The sequence below is a fragment of the Amphiprion ocellaris genome, chromosome 2 (genome assembly GCF_022539595.1).
Source record: "Amphiprion ocellaris isolate individual 3 ecotype Okinawa chromosome 2, ASM2253959v1, whole genome shotgun sequence".
Taxonomy (NCBI): domain Eukaryota; kingdom Metazoa; phylum Chordata; class Actinopteri; family Pomacentridae; genus Amphiprion; species Amphiprion ocellaris.
In genome coordinates, this window is record NC_072767.1 from 36,688,307 (window position 1) to 36,704,733 (window position 16,427).

Below are 16,427 nucleotides of genomic sequence, written 5' to 3' on the forward strand. Positions count from 1 at the left end.
TACTGTGCAGGAGAATAATCATACAAGTTATCCGACATTTACAATGATTACTAATGCTAGTAATGAAAACTGGAATAAAAAACTGTTTTCTGTCTTTATGACTGTTCTCTGTTTTTCTGGCATTTTTTTTGCTCCTGCTGATCAGAACGGAAACAACCTAGAAAGAGACGATTCTTTTGTTAAACTCTTCACCAGTCTACATATTCACGTGCACAAGCCAGGAAGTTGGAGATCACAGGTGAAAAAAACAGCAGCCGTTACATGATAGGACATTTTCAGGCCTTGGAAATCCAGGGTGTTAGGAAAATTGCCTCCCAACGTGACCTGCAAACTTTTTCCCAAATCCTCATCAGCTCTGAAAGACAGGATGTTTTCAGACTTTATTACAAACCGGACCAATAACAGCATGTCATCCTGTGGATGGTGTGGTTAATGAAGGAATGTGCTACTCTTGGATCACTGAGAGGAAAAGATGCCTGACTTTATGAGATCTTAATTCTTCGTGATTGCACGGGAGGATGAGAAGGGTTTGATGTGGCTTTGGGAAGACAGAGTGTGCTTCCTTTTGTTTTATGCAAGTTTTACCTGAATTCCCCTGCTGCGATGCCTTTTATTTAACAGCAGACTCCAGTTAAAACCATTTTCTTTAATAACAGCACATGTACCTACGAACTGGTTTGATTATACCCTGTATGACTTACGATGTTTAAATCTGAAGATGGTTTTAACTTCAAAGCAACAACTAGTAAGAGTCCATTTCCATTCCATAAATTTTGTGTTTCACCAAACTCAGGATCGAATGAAGTCCTTCCAAGGTTTTTTCTGAGCTTCCGACTAATGAATTACTCCACCAGGAGGCCGCTGCTGTGAATGATGGAAACAGTTGACCTAATACATATTCCTGCTGGGACTCGTCCTCTCATTTTTCACTGTTTTTTACTAAACCCAAGTTGCACTGAAGACACTGAGGGCTCTGTGAATATTACCTGCTTTTTAACTGTTCCCGAGGGATGATGTATGTGGCATCTCATTTCACCCTTAACCTTCTTACTTTGTACTTTGACCTTTGACATTACTCATGGTTTTACTACCATCATACTGTAAGAAATATGGAGATTTGAGTATTGAAGCATGGTGCCTGTCAAAAAGTAAACTTCTAGTAACCTGAAAGGGGACTTTTGTGATTTACAGACATCCTGAAGCCCTTCATCTCTTTTAGTGGTTTGCAATCTACTTCAGTAAGCATAAAAAACATGGTTAAAGACAATGACAGGGATTAAAAATAAAATATGGAAAAGGGCAGAAGTCAGGGAAGAAGACATAGTTGAGTGAGAAGGCTGAACTAAGGGAAATGCGGTCAGAAAAAGCAGTCGAAATATGACTATGACATGTAATTTGTAGTTTTATGTAGTGGTACATATTTTTTATTGCTAGTGTTGTGGTTTTTCTTTTTATTATTTTAATTATTGTTTTTTTAGTCTAAAAAAAGTCTGAAAATTGTGAAAAATGACCATCAGTGTTTCCTAAAGCCCTAGACAGCATATTTAAATGTTTTATTTTGTCCAGAAACCAATAAAATTCAAATTACTGTCATAGAGGAGTAAAGAAACTAGGACATATTTATATTTAGGATGATAGAAAAAGAGGATTTTGACTTTTTTCTTTTAAAAACCATTAATTGATCATCAAAATAGTTGATTAATAGTTGACAACTGTAGCTCTACTATACAGACTTGACTTAAAATAAACATTAATGTGATCACATCCGTATGCCTTCGGAAAAAGTATCCATGAATTTATTATCACATGGTTAGACTATTGTAATCTTTTGTATGTATGTGGGTGTAGAACAGTTTGCTCTTTATCATCTGCAGCTGCTCATCTGTTAACAGGAATAATTCCAATATTCTCCTCCCTCTATTGACTTCTTGTTATTTTCAGGATTGATTTTAAGGTTTTATTGTTTGCTTTTAAGCTTCTTCATGTGAGAACTGCTCTAGAAGCCTTTAAGTTGCTGCTTAAGACCCACCTCTTTAAATTAAATATTGCCTGACACCCTGACTTTATCTCTTATTGTGTTGTATTTTTAATTATTATCCTTTTATTTTTACTCAGAGTTGCCAATCTATTATTGCATTTTACTGTATTTTATGCTCTGCCATTTTAACTGTAAAGCAGGTAGGTTCAACTTTATAAATTTGACTTTGACCTTTTCTGTGAGTTACTGGAAAATTGAATATCGCAGTAAAGATCAAACTCTGAACACACTTAAACTACAAATAAGTCTTAATCTGACAGACCACAATAGTGAAACAGTCTTCATCTAAATCATCTATGATGTAAAACTAGGGCTCAGTAGTTGATTGCAAATCCAAATTTATTCAGCATGTCACAAAGACTGCAGTTTAGGATGTCATTCAACATACCTGACCCACAGTTTAAACTGCTGTCAATGGTTTTATGAATTCATGTTGTCCTCCTTGTGCAACAGTCACCTTTTGGTTGTTTTTTATGTCTTAATGTTTAATCATTTGTTAAATCTGAACTTAAGCTTGACCTTAGAAAGTATTTTGAAAACCAACCTGCAATATTGGTCACAAAAATCACAATTAGATATTTTCCCCAAGTCGTTCAGCCCTAGATAAAACTATGATCACATTACCTGATATCTGGTTTTCTAGTTCCTTTTAATTGGTAGAACAAAGCAGAACATTTGTTCCTGTGTGTAACTGCAGCAGCAGGACCACTACTCCTTCAAAATATAAGGGCCTGATTCTTCTCAACAAAACAAACCTTACTGCATGTATCTTAGATAATGACTGGCTATGAACAGGTGAGGTCCCACACTGAGAAAGTTGCAGTTATTCTAACCAAACAGTCCTGGGTTGTGTAGTGTCAGAGTCTGTAAAAATCGCTGAAACTCCTGCACCGTCCAGGGCTGTTTGTGTGTCCCCACTGCAGAGGCGCTGCTGCTGTCGGGGCTGATGCTCTGTGGGTCATTAAAGGTGATCAAGACGTCTGTGGAGAACTGTGGCAGGCGGAGCAGACCCAGGTGGAGGGTCACTGTGTTTCTGGCCTCTTCGTTGAACTTGGACACACACTGCGTCCCGGTCAGCATCCAGGCAGAGCTGCACTCTGACAGAGACAGCTCGGGTTTTGGCAGAGCCACAACACTGGTCACTTCAAAAGTACCAGGCTCCAGAGCTTTGTTGCTGCCTGCGATGTCCTCAAAGTGGTACCTGACTGCATCCTGGTCCGCCACCTGCGCCTGGTACTCCACCAGCTCCACGATCAGGCTCTGGTCGGTGTGGGCGTGGGCAAACACTTCCTGGTTGTCCGGGATTTCCCTCAGCTCGCTGATGTCCGCGGCGCTGTGGGGGATGACGGCTGATAGAGCTCCTCCAAACAGAGGATGAGGCTGATCAGCGCTGCCTCCTGCTTTCTGCATGTCTCCGAACAGGCTGTCTGGAGGAAAAGCAGCAAACACGGGGGCTTTTAGTGGCTGGCTGCTCCTACAGAAACCCTATATGTTTAAAATAACTATCAAAATCCAAGAAAACCTTGAAAAACATTCAATTCAATTTTCAATTCAATTTTATTTATATAGCGCCAATTACAGTCAAACATAAACCCCTAACGACAGCGCGAAAAGAACAGACCTGCAGCTTACCAACTTACCGCTGCTTGAGCTCTCTTCCGGGTTGAACGTTTCTTCTTACTCTTCTTCTTCGTCTGCTCCAATTTCAGTCGTGTCACGCGCACTGCTGCCACCTACAGGTTTGACAGACATGCGCACTAAAACGAGCATGGTGGAAGAAGATAATTTAAGCAACAAAATGGAATAGAATAGAATAGAATAGAATAGAATAGAATAGAATAGAATAGAATAGAATAGAATAGAATAGAATAGAATAGAATAGAATAGAATAGAGTAGAATAGAGTAGAATAGAATGTGCATTACTGTCATTATACAGTGTATAACTAGATTGGAGAGCTTCTCCTTTTCATTGCAAAGAAATCTTAAAGATAGTGCAAACAGTCTATTTACAAATATACAGTATAACAGTGAATATAAATAACAGAGTGAATAGGTAGTGGTGTATATTGCACATTTCACACTATATTGTTGGCTGGCTGTGAGACATGAGACGTGAGAGTTCAGGGTGGTGGTGGCTCTCGGAAAGAAGCTGTTTTTAAGTCTGTTTGTTCTCGCTTTAATACATCTGGAATGCCTTTCAGAGGGCAACAGATCAAAAAGCTGAGAACCGGGATGTGAACTGTCCTTGATGATGTTCTGAGCTCTGCTGAGGCACCGGGTGGAGTAGATGTCCATGAGGGAGGGGAGAGGACAGCCAGCAATCCCCAAAATCAGAAAAAGTTCCAACTTGACCCCTTTATAATCAGCAGATTTTTTAAAATGTACATTAGCCTCAGTGTATATATATATATATATATATATATATATATATATATATATATATATAGAGAGAGAGAGAGAGAGAGAGAGAGAGAGAGAGATTTATATAGAAAATTTTACATGCATACTGTGAATATTTTCATAGATAAATCATAGTTTCAATAGCAAAAATGCACTAATTAAATACCTGTGACATAGAGTGATAGAAGCAAGCATTGGTACCCTGGATGTGTTATCTGTCCCAAGCTATCACTTACAATTGCAAGTGTTAAAATGTGACTATATTAGAAATTACGTTGAAACAGAAGGAATCATTGTAAGAAGACGAATCATTTCAGATGAAACATTTTTCATCCGCTATCAAAGTCAAAGTCAACTTTATTTATGAAGCACATTTGAAAGCAACAGCATTTGAACACAAATGCTGTACAGGTAGAACAATAAAACACAATGACTAAAAGACAAACCAAAGTTAAATTCCTAAAAATATATTAAGAAGAATAAAAACATATCACATTAAGCACAGAATTCAGGGTGCCCTATTTGAATCAAGCACCATGACTCGTTTGCTATAACTTGTTTTGACCAGCCACCTATCCCACATGGTGATATGACTCTTGAAAGTTTACCTAAAATTCACTTTTAGAAGTTTTCTTCTGGTAATTATCAGAAAACAGATAACATGTCCAAGGCATCAATGCATTTTTAATCATCTTGTGACACAGACAATAAATTGGTGTCATTTTGCTACTTAAACTATGATATACTTCATGATATTGATGTTTATAATCGGTTATTTAAAAAAAATTAAGCTGCACAAAAACACTACCTTGGTTTTAGATTGTGACACCGAAAGTGAATGTAAAATATATTTGGTTGCAGCTATTAGCATATATAAAATGTCTTTTTTTCTCTCGCTCTCTCTCTCTCTTTCTCAATATAAAAATACTACCCACGCTGTCAAACAACATCTGCAGCGGTCTCTCTCCTCTTCCAGCTGTTTGTGTTGTTTCCTGGTCAGCTGATTCTGACGGAGCAAAGACAAGAGCACCGCTGCTGGCGTCCACAATGATCATCGTGTCTCATCGTCAGGACAGCCGTTTAAATGAATCTGTAAAACCGCTTTAATACCAGAAAACTCAGGGTTGATATCCGAGTCTCAGTGTGTGGGAGTTCACTGGCATCCAGCATCGCATCTTGTGGGAAACAGCAGGTAGCTAGTCACGTTAGCATCCGTAGCTTAGCTTAGCCTAGCCTAGCTGGCTAGCTAAGCGGACTCTCTAATATTGATCAATTTTAAAGTTACTAAGTAAGCTATTGTAGTGCTTACACTGGTATATATTTAGTCGTATTATTATGGTGTTACACAATAATGGTTTATATGTGGCAAACAACGATATTCGGATAGCTTAGAGTTAGCTTAGCCAACAGCTTCGCCGGCTAAAGTTGGCAGTGATACAATGTTAATTAGCATTCCTGATAACTGTGCTTATAATAGGTGTCATTTTCAGTAGTGGCTCCTTTAAGGGGTCCCTCTTTGGACCTTAAAGTCATTACATTAGTCCTAAAAAAAAAGAGTATTCATCTAAAAAATAGCTATACTGGATTCTATGAACGCAGCATCTGCTTTTCTTCCCTTAATAGAAATTGATTGTGGCTCTGTCCTGAATTTTTCTTTTTCTGTCTGATCAAAGCTGCAACCCATGAATTGATTGTGATCATTAATAATCAGTAGTCCTCTCTTCAGTCTGTCATTATGTCATTTCCACAAGTCTTTTGTCCAAATCTGACATCACACTGCTTTTCTCTCTGTAATAAATCACTGCTTAAATTTAAATTCGATACTGCTTTTTTTTTTTTTTTTTTTTTTTTTTTACAGACTGCACCTTTAAAATTCCTCCCTCAAAACAGACTAGTTTTCTCAAGTCTTTCCTCTGAGAGCTTAACATGCTGGTCTTGGCTTCTCCTCTTTTGTCTTTCTGTGTCTCTTCACTGCTTCAGATCTGTCCCCTGCTTCTCTTAGCTGTTTGCTGGAAAGTTGCTCTCCTCTCCTGGCCCGCTCAAAGGCCGTTTTCCAACCACAGTGCCAGAAAAGGACGCTGGGAAAGCCACAGTGTCAGACCTAAGTGGAATCAATGGTATAAGCTGTGTTTTTGGTGTGTGTTTGTGTGTAAAAGACTGCTGATGCTTGCGGTGCTGCTGACGATCACATGTTGGTTCATTCAGGGTCACAAAGGCGCTTTATTGAGGCATCGGTGTGTTTAGTCTTGCTCTATGAAACGTGATACTCAAAACTCAGACTTGAGGGTGCATAAGTGGGAGAACAGCATGCTATCCTTGTTTGTTGATTTATTTATTTTTTTGCCCAGTGGCATTGAGAGCAGTGATGACACTTGCTTTCATATCTCATGAGACCCAATGCCTGCAACATCAGAAGTATTTGGAATTAGTACAGTTTAGTAAGATATATTGCCATGTCTTGTTTTCCTTGTTCAACTTACAAAGCATATATCAGTTTCTGAAGACAGCAGACATAAATAAATTGACTAATAACAAAACCAGGCTGTTTAACAGGAGGTTTTGGGGTTACAGGTCTCCATAGTTAACAGGTTAACTATTATTAGCCTTGTTTATTCAATAATTACCAGAACATTGTGACTCATTGTGACTGTTCAAGTCTCACATCTCTGATCCTAACTGATGATCTCCTCCTCCTGTCCTACAGAGGGAGCCAGACAGGGAGGAGCAGACTGAAGACAACATGCCCCCCAAATTTAAACGTCACCTCAACGACGATGAGGTCACGGGATCCATTCGCAGCGAGAGGGTGAGGCACAGATGTAGGCAGAAAAGGGGTGTTTTGGTTCGTAACCTTCATTAAAATTCAAGAGATGGAGACAGGAAGCAGCCTAAGCAATGGAAGAAGCTGACATGTAATAAGCAAGTCTGTTTATTTTTGAACGGTAGCTGTGGATTTTTATCACATTGAGTGATAACAGATCTTTTTTTTTTTATAGTTTAAAAGAGATGCTGTTATAAAATGCAGATTTTGCAGTGGGATTCTTGCTTCATCAGTCACATAATATTGGAAAAATAAAACAGACTCAAGGCTTGAAAGAGGTGAGGTATTCATTGGTATTAACTCCAGGAACTCCTATGGCCAAATGTCTGGTCCTCATCAAAGTGATCACCCCATCCCACCCACTTCCACCTCCCCTGTCCTCCCTCTGACTTTATTCAGTCCTCTGTTTCCTCTAAGTGATCCCTCTTGCTGTTGTGTTAAGCTTGGATCAAAGCTGATCTGACGTCAAGACTTGCATAACAAAATGCTCCCTTCCACCTTCCATGCCTTCCCCTCGGTGCTTTACCTCGTGTCCTCTGATAATTGCTAACAGTTCTCTTCATGTCTCCGGTCCGAGTGGAAAGAAATGAAGAGGCTGCACAGAAGGAGCCTTAACATATAAAGTGTTTTATGATCATATGGCCTCCATTCCCCAAGGTTCTTTGCAGATGTCATTTACAAGAAAATAAAACGTCTATATCGGCACCACATTGGCTGGCAGCTGTCAACATTACAGTGCATCCATCGGTTTTCCGTGTCTCGGCTCTTTGTAGTGGCAGGTGTGATGGTTGTCTAAAGGTGATTATCATGACGGAAAATTGGAGATTTAGCCTAAACTACGGAAAATGAAATGCAATTAATCTCTCTTTAGACGGCATAAAATGTTGATTATCTCCCTTACATAATCTCTGCTAAAGACCTTTCATTTTTAGTAGTGGTGAATGTATTCCTTCTGCCTCCCATCCGACGAGGAACAGACTCTTGCTGCCTCCTGTGAGAATTTAGTGCAGCTGTCCACACTGATTCTCTGTGAATAGCGTTTTACACAGGATGCTTTCTTCCCTGATTTAAACCTGGTGGTTCAGATATGGTTGTGATCATGGCAGCGTATTGTTTTTATGGCATAATGTACCTTTAGATACCAGAAATAAAGCTTTGTTCTTTTATCTGCACCTGCTCAGGTTAATTTTGGATTCACAGCATGCTGATTAGTCTGGTCAGAGTGAGATATTTCTCAGCGAGTAGAAGATGAAGAGTTTTTATTGAGCTTTTGCAAGCAGAAGATCAGATGTGTTTTTTGTACCGTTATCCAGTCATCATAGGGCCTTAAATGCACTGGACTCATGTTGTATTAGTCTATATTTACTTTCTGGAGACAGCCAGGAAAGGTTTTTATTGATCTGTACAGGAGCTATAAGCATGTGGAGGAGGCAGTGCAGCTTCTTTTATGTTTTAGTATCAGCAGGGCTAGTCCTGAAGACATGGAATGTACCGCACCGCACGCTGTACTCAGAACTGAAGAAATGCTGGTTACAGACCCGAACTAAAATCTGCAAACATTCTAATTGCTGACTTGGTAAACCATGACCCTTAAAGCTTTTTAGTCTTTGTCCACAACCAAAGAACTAATGAGACGCTGTAGGTGGCAGGGTAATTTCATCACCAGGGTAGTCCCAACTCCTAAGCTCAATCAGAGTCTCCACATTCATGGATTTTGAGACTCATTCCTCCTTTCTGCATCCTTTCTGGGATTTCACATATCTCCCGCTTTTCCTGAGGGACTTACCCACAGTTCATAGTAAAATTTGTCAATGTGGATGTCCTGTCCCCCAGAAAATGTACACAAAACAAGTGTGGTTCAAACTGAGTGATCAGCTGAGCAGCAAGTCAATCTATGAATGACATGAGTCCAAATTCACTTTTTTTTTTTTAATGGCGATGCGTTGTTTCCAGGCAACGTGTGCACTCACAACAGTGTGTCTCATTCTTCCTTTTTATACTATTTCAATCCCTCAAGAACTCACACACTTGAGAGCTACAGCCGTGATGTCAGTTAAGTCTGTGAGGGTTCAGTGTTCAGGCCTGAGGGTGGAGATTATGATTGAGCTTTAGTCATTCAATATGCAGAGCTTTCTCTTCCCTGACCTGTGATCTTTTGCTCTTTTACAGAGGAACCTTCTGGAGGAGGACTCTGATGAGGAGGAAGACTTTTTTCTGTGAGTTTGTGTGAAGATATATTGTATTAAGACACAGAGCCTGTCAGAAAAAAATAATGGAAAAATTTTAACTACATTTTGCATTTTTGCGTGTGTCCTATTGAGTATTGAGGAGGAGTCGAATGATCAGTTAATGAATTAATTAGTTCCAGATTTTCTTTTCCATATATGATTGTCTTTGATAGGCTCCACCCCCCACAGGCAGCTTAAGGCCAAGTTAGGACTTCAAAAATGGCCACCATTTGTCCGATTTGCTTCAGACTTGACACTATACTTAACTGGGTCCTAAGCAATGCACTCTCCATGTTTGAAGCAAATCAGATGTATGGTTGTCGAGAGCTAGGAAGAACAGACACACAGATTACATCATGTGTTGGGATATTTTACACACTAAACGATTTATCGGTATTTGAGAAAGTAATCGATAATTGAAAAGTAATTGCTAGTTGTAGAACTGGATGAGTGCAATGTTACTAATATGGAGTGTTGCAGCAGTGCATAAAAAAACAGCTATAAAATTCATGCATTAAATTGAAACCTTGACTCCTGTTTTCCAGGAGAGGGCCGACAGGACCAAGATTTGGACCCCAGAATGACAAAATCAAGCAGTAAGTACAAACACATTCCTCATGATGGCTCCAAGCCAGAGGTCAGTGTAGTATTTCCAACACAAGTTTGATATTGGTCTTATGTAACTGTGGCTCGTCATGTTTACCAGAAGTTGCCAGTTGTTAGCACATTGTGTAAGAGAGGCCATCGTTTGCAAGTTATTGTGTAACCTTCCCAAGACGTCTCAGTCCCTCTGCAGTCAGTTTCCATATTAACCTCAGCAGCCAGAGAACAGAGGAGGTCATTGTTGAGACAGCCTGGCACCCAGAGTTGTTTCTCTCATGCAGCCTTCATACCTAACAGTTTGTCATTTTTGTGAGCACATGAAACTAGATGCCGTCATTACAGATTCCAGGGATGTCGTGTGCATGAGGTTCAGGCTCTGTGTGTCTGTCTGAACCTGAATTCCTGAGGTCAGGTCCTCACAGGGATGCTTATGTGTGTTTGGCAGCTCATGCCTCTTTATGTCCCCCAGTTACTGACTCTGGTTTTGCCTGAATACCACCTTGAGCTTGCAATCAAACTGCAGGCCAACACTGATAGTTTCCTGCAGCGCCTTGTCTGAGGCAATCAATTTGATGGTGCTGGAGAACAAACAGTCGTTAGAAAGAGAAATACCTTTGTGTTATATCGGGTTTTTCTCCCATATGAGTTCCTTTACGTTATTTCTTTCCCAAAGCCTCGATTCTTGCTAACTCTGCCGACTTTTGTGTTGCACTAAAATAAAAGGGGAATCTCAGGCAGGAGTCGCATGAATAAAGTGAGGATTTGAGGATAATTCAGCAGATACTGAACAGGTGCGTCGAGGATACACAGAGGCTGAAGAACATTTGACAGGCTTTTTATTTCCTGCCGGCTGGACGGTGTTAGGCGTAGAGAAGCTTTGTGCTGTATCAAAACTGAGATCAATACTTCAGGTGCAATCAAAATTCTGCATCTCACACCAACTTGTGTCCTCAGGGTGCAGTCGCAGGTCGATGAGGTGATCGACGTGATGCAGGAGAACATCTCCAAGGTGATTGAGAGGGGCGAGCGACTCGACGACCTGCAGGACAAGTCAGGTCAGGACAGCATGTGTTTGTGCGTCTTCACATCTGTGGAGCATGTGTGGCTTGTTGATTTTACTAAGAAAAATTAAATTACCTCTACAGGGAGTGTTTTATCAGTCTTGTTTATTTTACATTTAGTTTCCACTGGTAGATTACAAACTCTGTGTTTAGTATTACTTGGGGAATTCACTTATGTCAATGGAAAATTTGATGCAATATGCATGAAATTAAACAGAAAACATTTTGTAATGAGAATGAATCATCTGATAAACAACTGTGAACCACTTGGCAATAGAGGGGTAGAAATGCTCTCAACCTTAAAAGTATTGCAGATATGTGGTCAGCTCTCAAACCTGAATATTTATGTTTTTATGTAAGAAGTGTTCGACAGGTAAGAATTTCCAAATGCAAGCACGCGGCTATTTCCAAGAAAAATAGTTGGGAGCTGCAATTTCTGCCAAAGTAGGTGTTACTGTGTGCTGAATAGAAGTGCTGCTTTTACAGTATGGCAAGTGTGTTAAATTTATTAAATAATGTGATGTGTGTGTATGTTTTACTTAGAAGAATTAACTAAACATTAACTTTGCTCCAGAAGTAGTCCTATTTTTGATTCAGCAGCATCCAGGATGCGCAGCAACAACTCCATACACTTGGTGTTAAAGATGTCAGGTTTAGAGCTTTACCAGGTGCATGTCTGAAAGCTTTTGACAGGTCTCACGCTCTTATTCAAAATGTCTTAAGCTCTTATACAACCTCGCACACATGTGAGGCTTTTCAGAAAGATGCTCTCACAGCTCTTCTCCACTGATGAAGTCATGAGGCTGAGCTGCTAGTGTCTGTTGCCAGTCTATTAAGCATCGCACATACAGATGTTGACCACCCAACCCAGACAACGACACACATCGGGAGCATATTTTTTTGTGTCTGAATGTGACTCTTTGTGCATGTGGGAGCGCCGTTGTGTTTGTGGACGTATGTGTGTCTCGGTGCACTTTTTATGTGAGCAGTGTACTGTCCTGTGATTGACAGTAGTGGTTTGCTCTCTGACCCATGTGCAGGTAACCTGTTGTTAAATTCCACAAGATTAACAAGCATCTTCTTAGAAGCCTTGTCTGAGGGCTTCTCTTTGTAGTAGCGACAGGTTGTAAACAGCCACATGGAGATGGAAACAGCAGACACAAAGACTCTGAGGAGGGACAGCGGCTTGGACAAGTACACCACGGCACGCTAGGGAGCTGTAACCTTCCTGCTAACATGCATAAACATCAAGTTAACAACAGTATCTAAGAAACAGAGAGGCAGACAGCAGTGTGGGCGAGCCGTTTGGAGAGGGATATCACGACAAGGACAGAAGGGTGGAAGCTGCAGGAAATGAGCTTTTGCTCCGTTGTGTTTTAGTTTGGAAACTTGTTCAGCATTTCACTCCAACAGAGTTGACTTTTTCACAGAAAGCTGTTACCAAGTGATCTCAGCGAAGTCTTACATAAGTCTGACACATTTCAGCTGCACATGCACAACACGCAGCCAGGCAGTTTGAGACCAGCAACATCGAAGTGAAGACAATAACCAGCCTATTATTTATTTTGTGATTAACAGATGTCTGTTATTTGTCCTCTTCTCCATTTTGTTTTCCTCCTCACGTGTCCTCCCCTCCTCTTCGCTGTGGTCATGTGATGCTGCAGAGAGCCTATCAGACAACGCGTCTGCCTTCAGTAGCCGAGCCAAACAGCTGCACAGGAGGATGTGGTGGAGAGACATGAAGGTGGGGTGTTTTATGAGCGTGTCTGAGTACTCAAGTCTGAGACACCTTCACTTTATGTCTGATTTCTGTTGAGTTAGTAATTTTAAAGTTATTGTTAAGACCCTAAAATATCTCAAATCTTGGATATCAAGATCAAGACCCTTCAATATCATAAAAAGTTAAAATTTACCTGACTAAATTAAATATCATGGATAAGGACCTGCAGGATTATTTATTATGTAAATATACCTGGGTCATTTAAATATTAAGGTTTAATCTATACACTGTTATATAGAATACACATTTACCCAAGTCATTTAAATATTAAGGTTAAGATCCTCCAACAATATATAAAATACAAATTTACCTGAGTAATTGTAATATTAAGGTTAGAATCCTACAATATTATCTAAAGGACAAATTTACAGAGCAGTGAGTAATTGAAATATTGCAGCACAGACCCTACAATATCTAAAATACTAATTTACCTGCTTAATTTTAATATTAACACCCTAGAATATTATATAAAGGTAAAATTTGCCTTACCAAATAAATATTAAGGATAAAACCCTACAGCATTATTTATCCTGTAAAATTACCTGAGTAGTTTAAATAGTAAGGTTAAAACCCTACAGTGTTTTAAAAATACACATTTACCTCAGTTATTTATATATCATGGTTAAGACAATACAAAATATCTAACAAACAAATTTGCCAGAGTCAAGATCTGCTATTTTATGATATATAAAATGTAACTGATTAAATTAGGGTTATGACCTCACACTATACCTAGGTTGTGAATTTACCAAAATAATTTGCACATTAAGGTTAAAAACCTACAGTATTATTATTTATGCAAGAGAGATGTTGAGCATCTTGAGAATTGTGTTTAACGTGTGTCATTTTCTCCACAGATGAAGATGATTATTGCGTTGGTAGTTGTTGCTCTCCTGCTGATTATCATCAGTGAGTATCAGACCACATATGAAGGGTGATCCAAAAGTTTTGAGACTGTGCCCATAAAAATCAAAAAACCTTATTTATATTTGGCCACCATCCCTGTCGAAGTCGTCTTTTCATGCAGTGATACACCTCTCCCAGTGCTCCTGCAATGCTTGGAAGTGCTGTTATGTAAACACATCAAGCGCCATCTGTGATGGTGAGTCTCTGTCTACACAGCATTCACTGAGTTTGAATTTCATTTTGGTGATGGTAAAGTCGAAGGGAGTACAGTCTAGTAAGTAGGGCAGGCAGGGAGCAACTGTTTTGTTGTGCCCAAAAAAACCTATCCATAATCACAGCAAAGTGCAATGTAGCACCTACATGGCATTGCGCCATAGTTCAGGTCATTTGCGTCAAATTTTTATACCTCAGTACGTTACTGTAGAACTCTGCCTTGACAGTTCAAACATGAAGGACTAATTCTCAATCAGGTGGTTGTTAAAGTAAACAACTAGCATGCCCCCGGTGCTCCTGACCTTGTGTACTTTGATGTTTGAAACAGTGGGCTCCTCTAGTGTGACAAATTACTGTTTCTTCTCTCGGTGTTTGTCACAGACTCACTTCTTATCACTAAATGAGACGTTTGTTTTCTGCTCCAGTTTGAGCTCCAAGGAGAAACCACAAATGCAGTCCTACCAGTGGTTCTAAAAACATGTGCAACACAGATCAGGCCACGTGGACGCGGGACAGTTGCTTCTCACACATGTTGGAGTCACCATGATGTGCTTCGTGTGCCACAAGCATTCCCAGAACTTTTTGATCACCTTATATACATAAACAGTTTGGATTTACATCATTTGTTTTCTGGGCTTACGTTTCTGTCTTTTCTCTCTCTTTTCCAGTTCCAGTGATCCTTCGATATCGCTAGTGACTGATGAGGAGGAGATGGGGGAGCCTTCCTCTTCATCTTCTTCCTCTTTCTCCACTTTGCACACAGTCCTCCACTCCAGCTAGGGGGCGCCAGCCAGCTTCCCACCCCCTCTTCAGCATCAGCCTGTGTACCCTCAAGGATCTGGCCTCCACTTGCTCCTTAGTGCAGATCTTATATTTGTATTTCCACTTGAGTCTGCTGTAAGATCAGCACTAAGGCTCGGTCTGATCCCTGGCTTGAATCTAAGCTGCAGAAGGGGGACACGGGGGGAAAGAACTGGGGAGATGTTTTAATGCAGTTTAGGAGAAAAACGCTGACTCTCAGCCCTCTAGTCAATGTGAAGGAGCGCTCCATTCCATGATACATAGCACATGTAGGGCACTGGCTTTGCCTTGACAACAAGGTCCTGCATGTTACGTCACATAGATACATACTGTAAAAGCAGGGACTCCATGCCACCTCTTAGTTTAGCTGGTCTGACTGCTGCAGCAGATGAACCTCTGATGTCTACCCATGAGTCCCTGTGTGCTCTGAGAACGTTTAAAGGGAACACTTTATGAATGAAAGCACATTTTCTTCTGTCCAACACCAGGCAAGGGAACATCTGAGGCTCATTTGTCTAAAAATAATCATCAAAGAGGCTTTGATTTCACTTTTCAGGTATGTTTTTCCTCATCAGCACACGTGACCGGAAAGGGGACTAGAAAAGAAGCTCCATGTGTTCATACAACCACCTGCTTTTCTCGCGTAAATCTCTATTGCTTGCTATACAGTACACAAGGACCGTGTCGAACCAAATCACCCAGGTTATGAATGTCTTCTTGCCACTCCATACGCAAAACCTCTTCGGTTGTGCTTAGCTCTGGGCCGCTTTGGTCACGGCTGTCCTACTTTTCCTGCTAGCGACATGACACAGTCTTCACCCTGCAGATGGTTCTGCTCAAATACCGCTTCTGTCTTTCTCCCACTATTTTAATTTCTACCGATCGCTCAGTGTTATGCTTTGTATGAATGCTAGTATTCCCCCACAGGAGGGACAGTTTATCTCCCTGTTCTGTTGCATTTAGGGAGGAGGTAATTTATGTGACGCAAGTTTAAAAAGTTGAGCATAGGTGTAACTGTGTCTGGACTAACTTTACATTGCCATCTTATTGTTTTTAATTTAATTTATTTTAGTTGTAAATATTGATTCTGTAATGATGATGTACAATACTCTGGCATTGCATTGGAAGACTGTGATCCTTTTTTTGCCCTCTGAAATAAAGTGATTTTAAGGGGCACTTGTCTGGGATATGGTTTGGAAAAATGGTGAAGAGGGAGAAACTAATCGTCATGCCATCCCTCCACTTTTGATCGCTGCCTTTGCACTCTGAGAGTCAGCGAAAGGCCTGTGCTTTCTTTTATCTCCTCTCATTACCCGACTATTTTATTGGTTTGCGACTTTACTGGCGGTGTGGATTCCCAAGATGGCACTAACGTTCGTGGGAGAGGAGCCTGTGAAGCGTTATTGTTCTGACAGACCCACTGCTCTCGAGTTCCCCAGACAGTAGATGAAAACACAAACTGACAGCTCTGCCCTTTGCTCAGCCAGAGCTACCAAACGCTTTTTAAGGGAGCACAAATTAAATTGGCCCATCGGGAGCATTTGCTTTATTGAACTAAGGCAGGGGTCACCAACT

At 40.4% G+C, this 16,427-nt stretch overlaps 2 protein-coding genes across 5 annotated transcripts; one reads left to right on the forward strand and one right to left on the reverse strand.

The window, feature by feature from the left end:
- Positions 1–2,359: 2,359 nt before the first annotated feature.
- Positions 2,360–3,818, reverse strand: rangrf (RAN guanine nucleotide release factor). Of its 3 annotated transcripts, none has more exons than XM_023283862.3 (2): positions 3,679–3,818; positions 2,360–3,465 (listed from the first exon to the last, which is right to left on the reverse strand). In XM_023283862.3, the coding sequence occupies exon 2, from the start codon at positions 3,446–3,448 to the stop codon at positions 2,867–2,869; it is 582 nt and encodes a 193-aa protein (XP_023139630.1). In that variant the 5' UTR covers positions 3,449–3,465; positions 3,679–3,818; the 3' UTR covers positions 2,360–2,866. The 3 variants fall into 3 exon arrangements, with proteins under 3 accessions (XP_023139630.1, XP_023139631.1, XP_035810359.1); XM_023283863.3 differs by having other exon boundaries at positions 3,671–3,787; XM_035954466.2 differs by having other exon boundaries at positions 3,660–3,707.
- Positions 3,819–5,427: 1,609 nt separating this feature from the next.
- Positions 5,428–16,028, forward strand: vamp4 (vesicle-associated membrane protein 4). 2 transcript variants are annotated; one of them, XM_023283857.3, is made up of 9 exons: positions 5,428–5,631; positions 6,420–6,556; positions 7,144–7,245; positions 9,430–9,476; positions 10,034–10,084; positions 11,046–11,146; positions 12,817–12,896; positions 13,790–13,841; positions 14,720–16,028. In XM_023283857.3, exons 2-9 carry the CDS (start codon positions 6,554–6,556, stop codon positions 14,743–14,745), a joined length of 462 nt encoding a protein of 153 aa, XP_023139625.1. In that variant the 5' UTR covers positions 5,428–5,631; positions 6,420–6,553; the 3' UTR covers positions 14,746–16,028. The 2 variants fall into 2 exon arrangements, with proteins under 2 accessions (XP_023139625.1, XP_023139626.1); XM_023283858.3 differs by lacking the exon at positions 6,420–6,556.
- Positions 16,029–16,427: the final 399 nt, after the last annotated feature.

What these genes read in the sequence shown, in the direction of transcription:
- rangrf (XM_023283862.3), bottom strand. Translation starts at nt 3,448, where the DNA reads ATGCAGAAAGCAGGAGGCAGCGCTGATCAGCCTCATCCTCTGTTTGGA.
- vamp4 (XM_023283857.3), top strand. An exon ending in CAGAATGACAAAATCAAGCA is followed by an intron (nt 10,085 to 11,045) that starts GTAAGTACAAAC and finishes TTGTGTCCTCAG; the next exon opens with GGTGCAGTCGCAGGTCGATG. An exon ending in TGTGGTGGAGAGACATGAAG is followed by an intron (nt 12,897 to 13,789) that starts GTGGGGTGTTTT and finishes TTTTCTCCACAG; the next exon opens with ATGAAGATGATTATTGCGTT.